General features: G+C 41.7%; 1 protein-coding gene across 1 annotated transcript in view; it reads left to right on the forward strand.

Moving 5' to 3' along the window:
• The window catches only part of ATG4A (autophagy related 4A cysteine peptidase), a 55,329-nt gene that overhangs the window by 23,931 nt on the left and 15,400 nt on the right, over nt 1-15,998 (forward strand). The window contains exons 2-4 of the mRNA XM_038588043.1: nt 11,788-11,898; nt 13,443-13,514; nt 15,716-15,814. Coding sequence (XP_038443971.1) covers nt 11,788-11,898; nt 13,443-13,514; nt 15,716-15,814 — 282 coding nt within the window. The remainder of the gene's footprint in view (nt 1-11,787; nt 11,899-13,442; nt 13,515-15,715; nt 15,815-15,998) is intronic.

Below are 15,998 nucleotides of genomic sequence, written 5' to 3' on the forward strand. Positions count from 1 at the left end.
GCCTGTCATCGCCTCTTCTCCAAGCCTTCTCTGGACCCTAGACTGGCTTAGATGGTCCTCTGCTGTGCTTCCTTAGCCACCCACTACCCGCCCCCCCCCCCCCGACCATGCAAACACTAACCTTACCATATAAAAATGAACTCTCCTTTTTTCTCTCTCTTCCCATTAGACTTGAAATTGCTTAACATGTGTTACTGCCCCCAAGGCCGAGTACAATGTTGGTCATATGGTAGGTACCCCACAAAGGATTGTTAAATTGATATTTACATAAACACATAAACCAGCCTTTAGACTTTTGTCAGCATGCCCATTCATTCCATAACCATTTGATGGGCTTAAGGGGACAATGTATCTCAAGGCACTATGATTAGAACTTTAGGGGATATGGAGAAAAGCCCTAACCTGGACTGAGATTGGAGTTCGTTCCAATAGCAGAGAGATGACATGCCTGCAAATAATAATAATCTAGGGAACAAGGTGCCCAGTGCCACAAAAGAAATAAAAAAATAAGGGATTTTAGAAGCTTAGAAGAATAAAAAAGTACTTCTTGTTGGGAAAATTGAGGAAGTATTCATAGAGAAAGTGGCATTTGAGGTAGGACTTAAATATAAGTTGGACATGAATGAGCAAAACGCCTCTGATGTATCATATGGTTTCTTTTGGCTGAAAAGAGTAGATCTGAAGGAGTAATGAGCAACCAGGAACAAATATAAATGTACGAGGTGGTCATATTGGAGAGAGCCTGAAATTCCAAGCTGGTGAGTTTATATGGGATTCCTATCATTTGGAGTAAACTTGGAAGCCTGGGAAGTTTTTGAGCTGCTCGGGGACAAAAGTGAAGAGATCCTTTAAGATAAGTCTGGTAATTGTGTATTTTAGTATTTTCTTAGTAAATTATTATTAACTAATTAATTACTGATAATTACTTTTACTAAATAGTGTGGAAAAACTCCAAGGCCTGTAGCTCCTTGACCTTTTTGCACTAGTCCTTTCTCACTGTAAATCTAGATGAGGCAAGAGATCATATGGCCAATTAGTTATGAGAAATGAACATTGAAATTGACAGAGGAAGGAACCACCAGCAAGACAGAAATGGCTCATAAAAATGCAAAGACGTATATAGAGTTGTTTGCTTAGGAACCGTGTCCAAAACATTGCCTTCAGCCGTCTGGAAAAATCCAGACACAATATATATTATATTGTTAATATTTATTCCTTTGGGGTAATTCATATAGCTTCCAGTTAAAAATAATTATACTCTTCTAACTTCAGACTATCTACACTTACTCTCCCCTATAAACAGCAAGTACTGCATTGTCAGTTTGTTTTATAGTATGTTATATAACCAGAGCATCTGATTTCTTGTCACCTTAGGCTAGGTCTTCAGCACTTCATGCCTGGATTATTACAACAACTTTCTCATTGCTGTCCCTTGACTCCAATGCCTGGGATCTAGTTTTTATTATAACAGCAGGGTGTAGTGGGAAGAATATTGGTTGGAGAGTAAGGTGAACTTGGTTTGAATCCTGGTTATACTGCTCACTAGCTATATGACTCTGGGCAAGTCTTATCACCTCTCTAAGTCTCAGATCCTTGAACTCTAAACTGGAAGTAATGATCTTTGCCCTGGCTATCTCAGGAGGCTGTCTCAAGGATCATATGAAAATGCTCTGAAAACTGTCAGTGTCTTGACTAAGACTTGGGCTCTACTGGCTTGCTTTCTGCCCTCTACAATCCAATCCTGAGCCACCTCTCTAATCTCATTGCTTGGTATTCTCCAGAATTTACCCCCTACTCTTGGATTCATATATACTTAATAGTATTCCCCTATCTGGACTTTTCTCCAATCTTATTTCTGTTTATCCTAATTGAAGCAATAATTTAAGGACCGGTTAAAATCCTATATCCCCTTTGAAATCTCTCCTGATGATTCTAATGCTCACTGATTTTCCCCTTTTCTGAATTTTGATAACATTCAGTTATTATCAACACTTGCTTATGCATTGCCTTTTATTATTAGATTTTTAATGGACGTAAGGCTCAGATCTTTAGATACTATGCTTTATAATGCCTTGGATTGCTCATTTAACATTTAGTGAATATTTATGAGACTATTTCCTCTGTACCAAGTATAGAACTTAGTAAATAATTGTTGGCTCATTTATTTACTTATTTATTTAGTCTCATTTATTTAGACATTCACATGCAGACTCCCTTAAGAGAGAGACAAGTGAACCCATTTTCCTTTCCCAGAACTTGAATAGCCCTCCTAACAACCCTCCCTACCTCTACTTCCTACAGAACCATAGGTAGGTTGTTTGGGTAGACCTGCCCAATAGAACTTGCTGTGGTGATGGAACTATCTTACAGCCGTGCTGTCCAATATGATAACCACTAGTCACATGTGGCTCTTGAGTGCTTGAAATGTGGTTAGTGCAACTGAACTGAGAAACTTAAATTTTAGTTGTATTTGATTTTAATTAATTTAAATGTGAGCAGCTGCATGTAGCTGTGTGGATAGTATAGGTCTAGACCTCTGGCTTTCCAATATTTTTGATCCAAAAATACAGTGGAAAATACATTATATACTGCAACCCAGTTTATATACCCACAAACAAGTTTCATGAAATGGTATTATGTAATCGTTATTATGTGTCATATAGTCTAATATTTTTCTCTTCTGTTTAATTTCATTTAAAAAATGCTGGTTGCAAGCCACTGTGTAGATTTCATAGCCCACTGAGGAGTTACAATGTGCTGTTTGAAAAACACACTAGGGGCACCTGGGTGTTTCAGTCAGCCAAGCATCTGCCTTCAGCTCAGGTAATAACCTCAGGGTCCTGGGATCAAGCCCCATGTTAGGCTCCTTGCTCAGTCTCTCCCTCTGCTTCTCCCCTCTCCCTCTGCCCCTTCCCCTTGCTCTTGCTCTCTCTTTATCTCTCTCCCGCTCTCAAATGAATGAATGAATAAAATCTTTAAGAAAAGAAAGAAAGACACACTGCTCATTTTATAGATAGAGAATCTAAGGCCTAAGAAGTGCAGTAAATTCTCCAAGGTCGCATAGCTAGTTAGTGGCAGGGTAGCACTAGAACCTAAATTTCAGGTTTCCTAGGCTAGAGCTATTTTTAAGAGTGAGGAATGATTCCTCCTTTTCACCTGCAGAAAGAACATTTATTTTAAGAGAGAGTATGCACGTTTGTGTGCATACATGCAGGAGGGAAGGAACAGAGAGAGAGGGAGAGAAATCTTAAGCAGCCTCTACACCCAGCACAGAGCATGACCCAGGGCTCAATCTCACAACCCTAATATCATGACCTGAGCTGAAATCCAGAGTCGGATGTTTAACCGACTGAGCCACCCACATGGCCCTCATTTTTTTTATGTTAGAGAAAAATTATTTGATACACTCTTCATTTTGGCTAAGTATTTTCATGATATCTTGCTTCCTACGTGAATCATGAGCTTTATATTTGAGCATCCCTCCTCTTTTGGTTTGGACACTGTCCAAAATCAAAGATACAATACCACAGGGGCTTTTTTGGGACCCACTGGGTGACTTAGCAATTTGTACTGCTTGGGAATACAACCATTCTTTCCCCTTAGCAGATTGATTCTTAACAACAAAACCTGTTGCTAAACAATCAAGGTGATTCTCACCTCAGTTTGTGGGATAGTTGCCTCAAGTCTTGAATTATAAAGCCAATCATATTTTTTATCCATCCATCCATCCATCCATCCATCCATCCTGTATCCTACCTTCTTTGTATGTCTTATTAATGAAAGTAAGTCTTACAGAAGTGGCATCTTTTTCTTCTGAAAAATGCATCTCTCCAAAAAGAGCAGAGTTACCTCATCAAAAGCAAAAAGAGGCAGCAATTTAGAGGTGCCGTGTGCCATGTGTTAGGTGCATTCCTCACCAGTTTGTGCATGGAATCCCGTTTCCTCATGGATGTTTCTAAACATGGAGCCTGCTTCTCCCTCTGCCTGTGTCTCTGCCTCTGTGTGTGTGTGTGTGTGTGTGTGTCATAAATAAATGTAGTGATGGAACTCTTATAGCCGTGCTGTCCAATATGATAACCACTAGTCACATGTGGCTTCTAAGTGCTTGAAATGTGGTTAGTGCAACTGAACTGAACTTAAAAAAAAAAAAGGCAACAAGTTTTTCCAAAAGAACCACTTTAAAGATTTATTTATTTTTATTTGAGAGAGGCAGGGAAGGGATAGAGGGAGAGGGAGAGGGAGAGGGAGAGAATCCCAAGTGGATTCCCCAGTGAGTGCAGAACCAGATGTGGGGCTGGATCCGAAGACCCTGAGATCATGACCTGAGCCGAAATGCAGAGTTGGATGCTTCATGGACTGAGCTACTCAGGTGCCCCCAAAAGAATCACTTCAGAGGAAAACCAAAGAGTCCAATTTTGCATTTCATTTGATTCTTACCACCATTGTCAATAGGATGAGTTGACTGAAATCTTTAAGGAATGTTGTATTTTATGGAGACAAGTTACCTATGGCCCAGTTGAATTTCCTAGCAGAAAAGTAAAGGGTACTATCGTTTATCAATCACTTAACAATGGTCCCTTGACAACTGGACTGGTTATCCCTTGGCTGACTTGCCCTGAAATCTGTCAGGCATGGCCTCCTGAGCTCCACCACCACCAGTATCAGTCAGTGGAATCTCATAAAGTCATAAAGTTCAGCTGAATGATGACCCTTTGGTTAAGATTCTATATTGTCAGTCTAAAATGATAAATGTTTTCGGGGAACCTGGGTGGCTCAGTGGTTGAATGTCTGTGTTTGGCTCAGGTCATGATCCCAGGGTCCTGGTATCAAATCCCACATCGGGCTCCCTGCAGGGAGCCTGCTTCTCCCTCTGCCTATGTCTCTGCCTCTCTCTGTGTGTCTCATGTGAATAAATAAATAAAATCTTTTTTAAAAATGTTTTCTCAAGACTCCAAGGTTTATACTGGTCTGTAGAGAAATCACTTCGTGTCTTTTGTGTTATTTGACAACCCAGCATCACTAGGATTTGACTTGCAGAATAAATTCAGGAAAACTTGCAGTTTGGGACATGACAGTCCTCCTTAAAATGATGAGAATCGTCGCCTATTTCCCTAGTTCTAAGTTCTCGGTTGTCAGAAAAGCAGGGCATTGGGAGAAAAAGTAATACAGATGGGGCAGGGCATATGCATAGGTGGGCAGAGGCTGGGAAGACCAGAATACTAAGTAGACCCAGGAGGAAGGACGGGAAGGCACATTTTAGGCTGAACTTTTTTTATTTTTTTATTTTTTATTTTTTTTTATTTTTATTTATGATAGTCACACAGAGAGAGAGAGAGGCAGAGACACAGGCAGAGGGAGAAGCAGGCTCCATGCACCGGGAGCCCGATGTGGGATTCGATCCCGGGTCTCCAGGATCGCGCCCTGGGCCAAAGGCAGGCGCCAAACCGCTGCGCCACCCAGGGATCCCTGAACTTTTTTTAAAATTAATTTTAAAAGATGTTATTTGAGAGAGGGAGAGAGCATGAGCAGGGAGAGGAGCAGTGAGAGAGGGAGAAACAGACTCCCCACTGGGCTCAATTCCAGGACCCCAGGATCACCACCTGAGCCAAAGGCAGACACTTGACCGACTGCACCAACCAGGTGCCCCAGCTTTGTTGTTTTGAACTCCACCTGCCTTCCAAGGTTCTGCTAATTTACCTGCCATCTACCATGTTCCTCTTCACAATCTCTGTACAGGTAGACTTCTTCCACTTTTTTCTTTAACCCCCTCCTTCTTTTAGCAACCAAACCCATGAGACCTACATGTTCTGGCTAGACCACACTTTATCTCCATACCCCACATCATGTATTTCTGCTCCTATTTCATCAACCCCACTTGCAAACTGCGTTAATTTTGTCTCTCTCCTCTCCCTCCTTGCCTCCCCCCTCTCTGTATCACTCTCACTCTCCCCAGCCCCACCCCACATTCAGTTGCTTGCCAAATCCTTTGGATGCTCCCCCAACTACGAATTTCTTCCCTTCCCCCTTCCCCCTTATATCTCATTTTCATTAAGGCCCAGCTCAGGTACCGTAACCTTTTCTAGGTTGTGGAAGGCCCATTCACTCCCAGTTGAAATTATCATTTGCTGTCTTCCACATCTCCTTCTTTCTTTATGGAATTGTAATTGACACACAATAATATATTAGTTTCAGGTGTACAACATAGTGTTTTGATTTTTTTTGGCTATTTTGATAGATTATGAAATGATCACTTGGTAGGGCTAATTACCATCTGTCATTGCACAAAATTATTATAATATTATTGACTCTATTCCCTATGCTGCATGTTACATCATTTTCCTTTAATTATAGTACTTATTGTTATTAGTTGTTTCCAGACCTGTCCTTTCCACTAGATTAAAAGCTTTTGGAGGATGGATGCCAGAGCTCAGTGATATTTTAATTTCTGTGCACATCGCAGGTACTCAGTGAAAGTTTATGAAATGAACATATGGATGAATATTCAACCCTTACCATGCCTGTCATCCATGGACACTTATGTTTTTGAAGCTCTTACTTGATAGTATGTTAAATACATATGCTCTGCTGAGAAGGCTGTTCTGGCATCAGCAATATCCTGGCAGGCCTTTAGAATCAGGTGGCCTTCAAGGGAGATATGCTATGGTATCTCAGGCCCCTTCTGGCCCTGAGATGCTGTGACCATGAGATTTCACTTGAGGGATTTGTATTGTTTGTGGGACACAAACCCCACAGAACCTAGGAGCCTTCATGTACAAGTGTCTCTGTTAAGCGCTATCAGAATATGTGTTGTTCAAAGCTATTTTTTCATTTGCTTGCAATTTTATGAAATAACCCTTAGAAATAAAGTCAATGACTGGAAAACATTAAGACATAGCAGAAATGGCAGTGTATGGACCTCTGAAAATTCCATCTATAATAGCAATAAAAAAAACTAGCAAAAATGGTCAGAATTAACTTTTTCAAAACTGTGGAAATCCACCAAAGGCTTGCAACAATCTGGGGGAGTATTTATTCAAGAAAAACAGCTGCAGTTTGATAAGAATATCAAGCTTTGTGGTGTTTTCACTCATTCTATGCCTATCCCTTGTTCTCCAGCCCTACAGAAGCCTTGAGAATTTACAGCCTCCAATCACAGGGGAAGCCAGTAGCCTGACAGCCATTGTAGGACATAGAATGCGGTTGGAGCTCCTGTAAAGCCTCATTTTTACCTTAGCTTTTTAAATATTTTATTTATTTATTTGAGAGTGTGAGCATGAGAAGGGGGAGGGGCAGAGGAGAGAGAGAGAGAGAAGCAGACTCCCTGATGAGCAGGGAGCCTGACATGGGACTCAATCCCAGGACCCCAAGATCATGACATGAGCCCAAGGCTGATACTTCACCAACTGAGCCACCTAGGCACCCTGAGCCTCATTTTTAGAGAATTGTCATTATTTGATCTTTCTGGTGATTCCTTGGAGGACCCCACTTGCAAGGCTGACTTTATTTGCTCTGACTTAGAGTGACAGGGGCTTTTTTGGAAAACTATTATAAGTGCAGCCACTATAGAAAACAATGTGGAGGTTCCTCAAAAACTTAAAAATAGAAATATCATATGACCAGTAATTCCATTTCTGGATATTTACCTGAAGAAAAACAAAACACTAATTAGAGAAGATATATGCACCTCTATGTTTGTTATAGCATTATTTACAAGATATGGAAGCATCCCAACTATCCATCAATAGATGAAAGGATAAAGAAGATGTGTGTGTATCTACATTATATATATATATAATATATATGTATATATATTATATAATTATATAATTTCAATAATGGGATTATATATATCTTTACATTATATAATAATAGAATATTACTCAGCCATAAAAAGAAATGAAATCTTGGTAATTATGACAACATGGATGGACCTAGAGGGTATTACGTTAAATGGAATAAGTCAGACAGAGAAAGACAGATACCATATGATTTCACTTGTGTGTTTAATCTAAAAAACAAGCGAACAAACAAACCGGGAACAAATTAATAATTTACAAAGAACAACTGTTGGTTGCCAGAGGGGAAAGAGGTGAGAGATGGCTAAAATAGGTGAAGGGGATTAAGAGGTACAAAATTCCAGTTATAAAATAAATAAATCGTGGGGACCAATAGTACAGCATAGGGAATATAGTCTGGAATATTGTAATACTGTAATAATTTTATATGGTGACAGATGGTGACTCCACTTATTGTGGTGACCATCAAGTGATGTATAGATTGTCAAATCACTATGTTGTACACCTAGAGCTAATATAATATTGTATGTCCGCTAAACTTCAATTAAAAGTAAAATAAAATGATAAGAAAACTATTACAGAGGCAATTGATTAACTTCATAGCTGCTTGAGGCTGTAGATAACCAAGAAGCTCAAAAGAAAAAGCTAAGGAATAACATGTCCATGGGAGCTTGAAAAATTTGGGTATATCCCCAGGAATCTAGAAGACTATCTTGCATGCTCAGGGTTGTGTGCATGGTCAGGAAAGCCTGAGGGGGCTCTAGGCTTTCACTCTGGCTGATTCCGAGCTCTGCACAAGGGAAGGCTAAGGCAGAGTTATCAGCTGCCTGGCTGTGTTGAAGGCATGTCCCAAAATGTACACAGAGCCTCTTGGCCAAGACTGGGAGACTTGCTGGCTTCCAGGAGTTTAAGGAAGTCTTTGTTCAGTTATTAGCTGACCACTGAGCCAACCCAGCGGAGATCATAGACTTCAGTGCAATAATCATTTAGTAAAGTAAAATGCAAGAGAGTGAAGGCTGTTGTTCATCAGACCTTGTAAGAACAAATTCTAGGTCCTTCCAGCTGTGGTCTTTGTAGCTCTGCCTGTATAGTTCCTATCTCTTTAAATAGGCAGAAAGGGCAGGAAACTCGTATGGGGCTGATGTCTTGTTTATTGCTTTCAAGGCAAGACAAAGGTAGTTTATGAGAATTTTTTTTTAAAGGACTGTGTTGGGACACCTGGGTGGCTCAGTTGAGCATCTGCCTTCAGCTCAGGGAGTGATCCTTGGGTCCTGGGATCAAGTCCTGCATCAGGCTCTCCGGAGGGAGCCTGCTTCACCCTCTGCCTGTGTCTCTGCCTCTCTGTGTGTCTCTCAAGAATAAATAAATAAAATCTTTTTTTAAATTTTTATTTATTTATGATAGTCACACACAGAGAGAGAGAGACGCAGAGACACAGGCAGAGGGAGAAGCAGGCTCCATGCACTGGGAGCCCGACGTGGGATTCGATCCCAGGTCTCCAGGATCGTGCCCTGGGCCAAAGGCAGGCGCCAAACCGCTGCGCCACCCAGGGATCCCAAATAAAATCTTTAAAACAATAAGAAGGGCTGTGTTCGTCAGAAGTGATTCTGTTGGAAATGCAACTTCACTTCTGCTCCTCAGTTTCCTTCTTCATCTTTCCTTGTGGAAGACCTAGTCCCCTTTCCTTGTCAGACTGTCTCATATATACCCTCCCCATGTTACTGCTCTTTGCTTCTGTTAATCTCATCTTTTGTTCCGGCTTTCATTGGCTTCATCCATGTAGCTTCACCTGGGGCTGGTGATAGCGTGACACACTGCATTCTGGGAGTCCATGTTCTACAGAAAGAATCAGGAAGAATAGAGACGGTAATGACCTTCTTGCTGGCCTGGGGAGGGCTGAAGAGCAAGAGGACAATCCTTTGGCTACCATTTTGGTCAGGGCCATCCCAAATGAAGCAGCACAGTTCTCACAGGCTTTAAGGGGCTGTACTAATTTGACCAGATGGCTGGGCCATGACTCACTGGGTCAGGGTTGGTGATAGAGAAATGGTGTTTTGTTTGTTTTGGGCCAATACTAAAAAAAGACCCAAGGCTTCTATGCATACATGCTGTACATTCATCCAGTGTTGCCCTTCCTCACCCCTACCAGGGGAATGCCAGACAGGTTGCCCCTTTCTCACACCCCTCTCTAGCTACTTATTTTCTGACTCTGTTTCTAGGCTACACTGGATGTTCCTTTTAACCTGATTGCTCCTGCCTGTGAGGGGCAGAGGGTAGGGTGGGAAGGTACACAGTGTGACTTACGCCACCTCAGTCCCATCACCTCCTGGGGATGGCCTGACATCGGTGGTCATTTTTAGCCTGGTATTTCCTGGGCCTGGGCCAGGGGCTGAGGCTAGTGGCAGAAAGGCTAAGATGGCACAGGTTCTCTGGCAGATTCGGCAGTGATGAGCTTTCACTGGAGAACAAAATGGCTGCCTCCTTTCTAACCTCTTTAGGTTTGAAATACTGCCAGAGACTATAACCTTGATGATTAAAGCATCCCGAGGAAAAAAGATACTTAAATCCCTGGAAGATTGGACTTCTGTAATAAGTTTCAAGACAAGCGGGTATGCCTGAGTAGTTGTGTTTCTAAAATTATACCTTCAAACACTTAGAACTTCAATCTGCACAAATTATACAAAGTATAACTTCAGCCTCCAACCAAGTATTTTGAGCAGGTGAAATTGTTTTCATGATCAGATAGGACTCATTTATATTTAGGAACATTTATTTCTATGAAAACAGCATGCCCCTACCTTAGAAAACAAAGCCAAAAGAAAACAATTTGTCCTTTTAAGTGGGTTAAACATATCTCACAATGCCATTTTTACAGGAAAAATATTCCCATAGGGCTCTCAGGGCTTGCTTTGGGAGAGTCTCTGCAGCTGCTCAGAGCTGCAAAAAAGGACCCCTACTCTCTCTGAGCTCTTTCCCCCATAGGGGGCTGGGAAACCTCCCAGAGTTCAGAGAAGGCATGTGTGTTGGATGTCTTAGCTTTGAACTTGCAGTGTGTTGAAATAGGACTATTAATCTGATTTCTCCAGTTACAAGTTAAAATAGGTTTTTGTTGGCTGGCTTGGAAACTTATTTACCACCTACAATATTATTTCTCTCAGAACATTACTTAAAGAGAATTTTTGAGATAGGGCCTTTTCATAAGCCAGTCCTTACTCTTCTAGCAGACTCTTTTACCACAAGTGGTACAAAAGTGAGTCTTACCTCATCCCACATTACGTGGTCCTAAGTTTTGAGAGTCTGGCCTGTGAACTCGCAACGTGTAATTATGTTTTATTCGGTTATTTTATCTTAAGAGAACTGCAGGCAGCTGTGAATCCCAATCACAAGTTCTTTTTATCTTTAGCTTCAAGATCCTTCTTTGCAGAAGTCATATGTGAATAAAGTGGCAAAAGTATTGTGAGAACATCTGGGCTTCTGGGTGAAATCTTTCATTTTCACAGTTGAGTAATCTTTCAGGTTTGTCACAGTCCCTTCCAGAGCCACTGGCTGCTAGAAACCTCACAGTGTTCCTTGTGATATGGGCAGGAGTTGGGTATACAAGCATTAGGTATTATTGCATTACCTTGACAACACACTCTTGCTAGGAGAAGCTACGTAAGTGGCTATTCACAAAAAACAAAACAAAACAAAACAAAACAAAAAAAAACAACCATGATGAAAAGATTCTGAAATGACTGTGACTAAATATTCAGAGATGTTACAAAAAGGGATTGTGAGAAATGGAAGGTGAAGATGGGTGGTCGGAAGGAAATCCCTCTACTAAAGGATCTTGGGGTCTTGTGAGTATCTTTGATCCTTGAAGAAAAGTATTTCTTCTATGAGACTCCAGCCAATGACCTTTCACCTCCAGGACAGAGGTAATAATCAGTAAGCCACAGAAGCAAACCCTCTCTATTACATTTTGCTTTAAGTTTATCTCCTTTTCTTTCAGTTTTATCCAAGTATGAAAACCAGATTACTATTTTTGCTGACTACCTAGAAGAATTTCCAGATTCAGATGAGCTGGTATGGATCTTGGGGAAACAGCATCTCCTCAAAACGGGTAAGGTTTGTTAGTATTTGTCTGTAGGAACCCAAGTAAGGTGGGTGCCCGAGGTTAAGGTCCTATCCATTTTTCCTTGTCGGGTTGGTGGAGTGTTACCTTGGTCACCATTAATGCCACCCATGGGTGGATATATTACTCACGGCCAGAGGAATTCAAGCCTTAGACCCCTTCCTTGTACAAGTCCCTTCCAAGGCCCTGAAAATCCATAGCAGGGAGTTCACATGGTCATAGGTGTTGATATGATATGAAAAAGTCAGATGTATTTGAATTCGTTTCTTTAAAGAAGAACCCCTGACTTCTGTAAGCCTTGGCTTTCAAAAACCATGCCCCAAACTCCTAGTATCACTAATCAGTACTTAGTCTGTAATGCCTGGGCTACATACTTCTCATTCCCCTTGTGTCCTTTTCTGTCTAGATTAAAAATACTGCCACCTAGTCTTGTAGCTCTTTTGCTGATTGTTAGCACCATCTCAGTGTATTCTGACTTTGTATAGAACATTTAGCCACTGCAGCTAGGTGGAAAAGAGGCTGGAATATTTTTCCCTACCCTTATATACTTCTGGATTGGGGAAGATCTTTTTCACCTGAAACTGTTAACAACCCAGCACCCAGTTTTTCTGGGTGAAAAGCCTGAACTTGGAGAGAGTCAGCTCTACTTTTTCTGTTTATCTGAGGAGAGATCGTCTCTGAAGGTCCTAGCATAGCAGAAGAGATAGGAAGCAGCTGATCACAATGCAAGAAATGCTTTGAAGAAAGATGCAAAAGCATTTGTGATGTTATATATCCATTTAGGTTTCAAATGCCAGTTGCAGTAGGTAGTACTTTTACACATTCAATTTGCTTAGCAGGGATCTCTCCTTTTTGGTTAAACATACATGCATGCACACACATGAACCCCCCAACACACACACACACACACACACACACACACACACACACACACACACCTAGTTTAGATAATGGACAGCAGGTACCAATGAGAGATCCAACCAACAATCATCATTCAGGTAGGGGCTGGTTGCCTTGTTAGTGGGTTATCTTTGATTTTTCTATTCCTTGTCTTTTGGCCATGCCCCCAGTGTTAGTGCCTGCCAGGGTATGTTGCTCAGTGAGGAGACAGGAACCACCCTGGCCAGTAGCTCTTGTCAAAACTTAGGCGAAAAGGAATGCTGAGGGACGCCTGGGTGGCTCAGTGGTTGAGTGACTGCCTTTGGCTCAGGGCATGATCCTGGAGTCCGGGGATCGAGTCCCACATCGGGCTTCCTGCATGGAGCCTGCTTCTCCCTCTGCCTATGTCTCTGCTTCTCTCTCTCTCTGTCTTTCATGAATAAATAAATAAAATGTTAAAAAGAAAAGAAAGAAAAGGAATGCTGAAATCACTTGGCAAAGATGAGATTGGGTTTCCTCTGAGCTTCCCTAGCCCCATCACAATAGAATTGACTGGTTATTTGAAAGTGAGTTTGCTGCTGACTCAGAAATCAAAGGCTGAGATCTTTATATGAGATGTGGTGATTTAATTGTAATTTCACATTTAATTACAGAAAAATCTAAGCTGTTGTCTGATATAAGAGCTCGTCTATGGTTTACATACAGAAGGAAATTTTCACCAATTGGTAGGTATATCATCTGTTATACTGTGCTTTCTTCCTTGTAGATAGCTTGGCTGAGGTTATCAGTGATTTCACAGAATCCTCAGAATTAACAGCTCACTATGGCGAAGATTTTGCTTTAGGGAAATATGTTAAGTCTTAAATTTTATTTGAAAGTTTCATTGCCAAAGTACCTCATCACATATGGTTCCTTGGTGTTCATGTGTAACAGTAGTATGCTTTTGAGTCTACCTCCGAGGGTTCGGGCACCAGATTGCATTCCTTCTTTTACTTCTGGGAGCAAGGAGAAAGTCAAGCTTCTAATTTGGCTAATATTTACTAACTTCCAATCCACTTCTTTGTGGAGCTACATGATTATTAAAGACAATTAGACCTTGAAAGAAAGAAGAGAAATCCTTCGTTTTCTTCCCCTATGGAATGAAAGCACCTTGCTACTGGAAGGTGAATTATTATAGATTTCCTTGGAGCTAATGATAGGCTGTTAGAGTACCAGCTGCTATCTAGGAAAAAAGGACAGATCTATAAGTTAAGAGACTAGGCTCTATTTAGAGAAGAATCTGTAAAATGTTTGTAAGTATAGTGGCCTCTTCCTAGCATCATGGCCCTGTAGGAAGAGTATCAAATCCAAATGGTAGAAGCTATTTTCCTAAGAGAAGAAAATCTGTCAGACTGGTTTTGAGGCAGGACTGGACCTAGTAACTGGGTGAAATCCTCCTTTCTGATAAGTGTCCCAAGCCAAGGCCACACAGACAGTTTTCACTCTCCACAGGAAGTACCCAAGCTGGAAACAGCCCAAAGAATGATCTTTAGTACCCCTGGGTTTATTTTATTTTTGTATATATTTTTTTGGAGTTTGATTTGCCAACACTGGTATAACACCCAGTGCTCATCCCATCAAGTTACCCCTGGGTTTAAACTGTTAACTTTCTGTAGGTGAAGAGATCTCTAGAAGGCTTGAGAACATTTGCAGCTTACCTCTGACAGTGTTTTGGCAATGGATGATCTCTTCTTTATGTGGGCTTCATTGCATCTTTCCTGTACTAATCTGGCCTGTAATTCTGCCATTAGGGAGAGCCAGAGGGTTCCCCATCCAGTTAAGGGGGAGGCTCAATCCTCCCCATCTTACTGTAGCAGCTCTCCTTTGGTACCCACAACAAAAGGAGAAGGGTGGCCACTATGGCCCACTTGTCTTACGAGGCTGATGACCCTCCTTAAAGCTAGTCTGGTAAGATTGTGCTCATAGCATTGTTTCCCACTTCCATGTTGGGGATGGAAAGCAAATGAAAGCAGGTCTCCTCTGCCCTCCACATTACCTGATTTCACTGGTACCTTGAAAAAGGATATTGAGCTCTGGCTGGCCACATACATGGAACTTTTGTTCTTATATCAAGTGTTCTTAGAGGGAGGGGAACCTGTTGTCTTTCTTCATTTCTTAACTGGTTTTAGTCATTCCCGTCCATTTTGCTCATAACACTAGATATCTCCATCATCCTGAGTGGGTTGTAGAACCCTTTCACAGATATTTTCTCCTTTAGTTTTTATAATATCCCCCAGTAACCGGCAGGATATGTGCTGTCATTCCCAATCTATAGTTGAAACTTGGATCAGGTACCTAGAGATGGTCCTTCTGATGCCTAACTTCAGAACCTTTCCTCATTGTCCTTCCTGCTGTTCAGTCCTTCCTGCTGTTCAGACCTTTCTGCTGGAGCACAGTCAGGAACCTTCCGGATTTCTTTGACCATGCTCATGTGCTCATGATTACCTTTGGCCGCACTTTTCCTTAACTAAGATTAAGACTGGCTTCCCTGAGAAGTGAGCCATGCAAAGCTAGGTTGGCTCAGGCAGATAATGATGTGGTGGGGGTTAATGTTGGTAGCCTTACCTGGCAGTCATCTGCCACAACTGGATGCACACCTAGAAGTCTCCAAGCACAATACATAGGGGACAGGTTTTGTGCATTTGTTGGTTTCATCTTTGGCCATAGAAACTGTTTCCGTTAACTCTGCATTATCTTTGCAAATTCCACCCTGTAACCAACCCTGTTTGCTATCTGGCACGCTCTCTCTCTCTCTCTCTCTCTCTCTCCTCTCTTTTCAGAGTCCATGTGTCTGTCTGTCTGTCTCGTATGATTCCCATTTATGCTGGTGTTTCGGGAAAGGGCAATTTAAGGAACTCATATTCATTCCCATCCGTTTTGCCAACAGGAGGAACAGGCCCTTCATCAGATGCTGGCTGGGGATGTATGCTACGCTGTGGACAAATGATGCTGGCCCAGGCGCTTATCTGCAGACACTTGGGAAGGGGTGAGTTAAATTTGTCCTCCCTCAGACGCTCTGCGGGAGCACCAACTGCTGGCAGTTTAGCATTGGGGCTGAGCTTCAGGAATACTAGGTAACAGAGCTGAAGGTCCTAATGGGCTCTCTGCAAGCCTAAGTGGCAGGGCTGACAAGTCAATAAAGCCTCCCATGAGAAGGAAACAGCCAGCAT

Source organism: Canis lupus, chromosome X (genome assembly GCF_011100685.1).
Source record: "Canis lupus familiaris isolate Mischka breed German Shepherd chromosome X, alternate assembly UU_Cfam_GSD_1.0, whole genome shotgun sequence".
NCBI classification, from domain to species: Eukaryota; Metazoa; Chordata; class Mammalia; order Carnivora; family Canidae; genus Canis; species Canis lupus.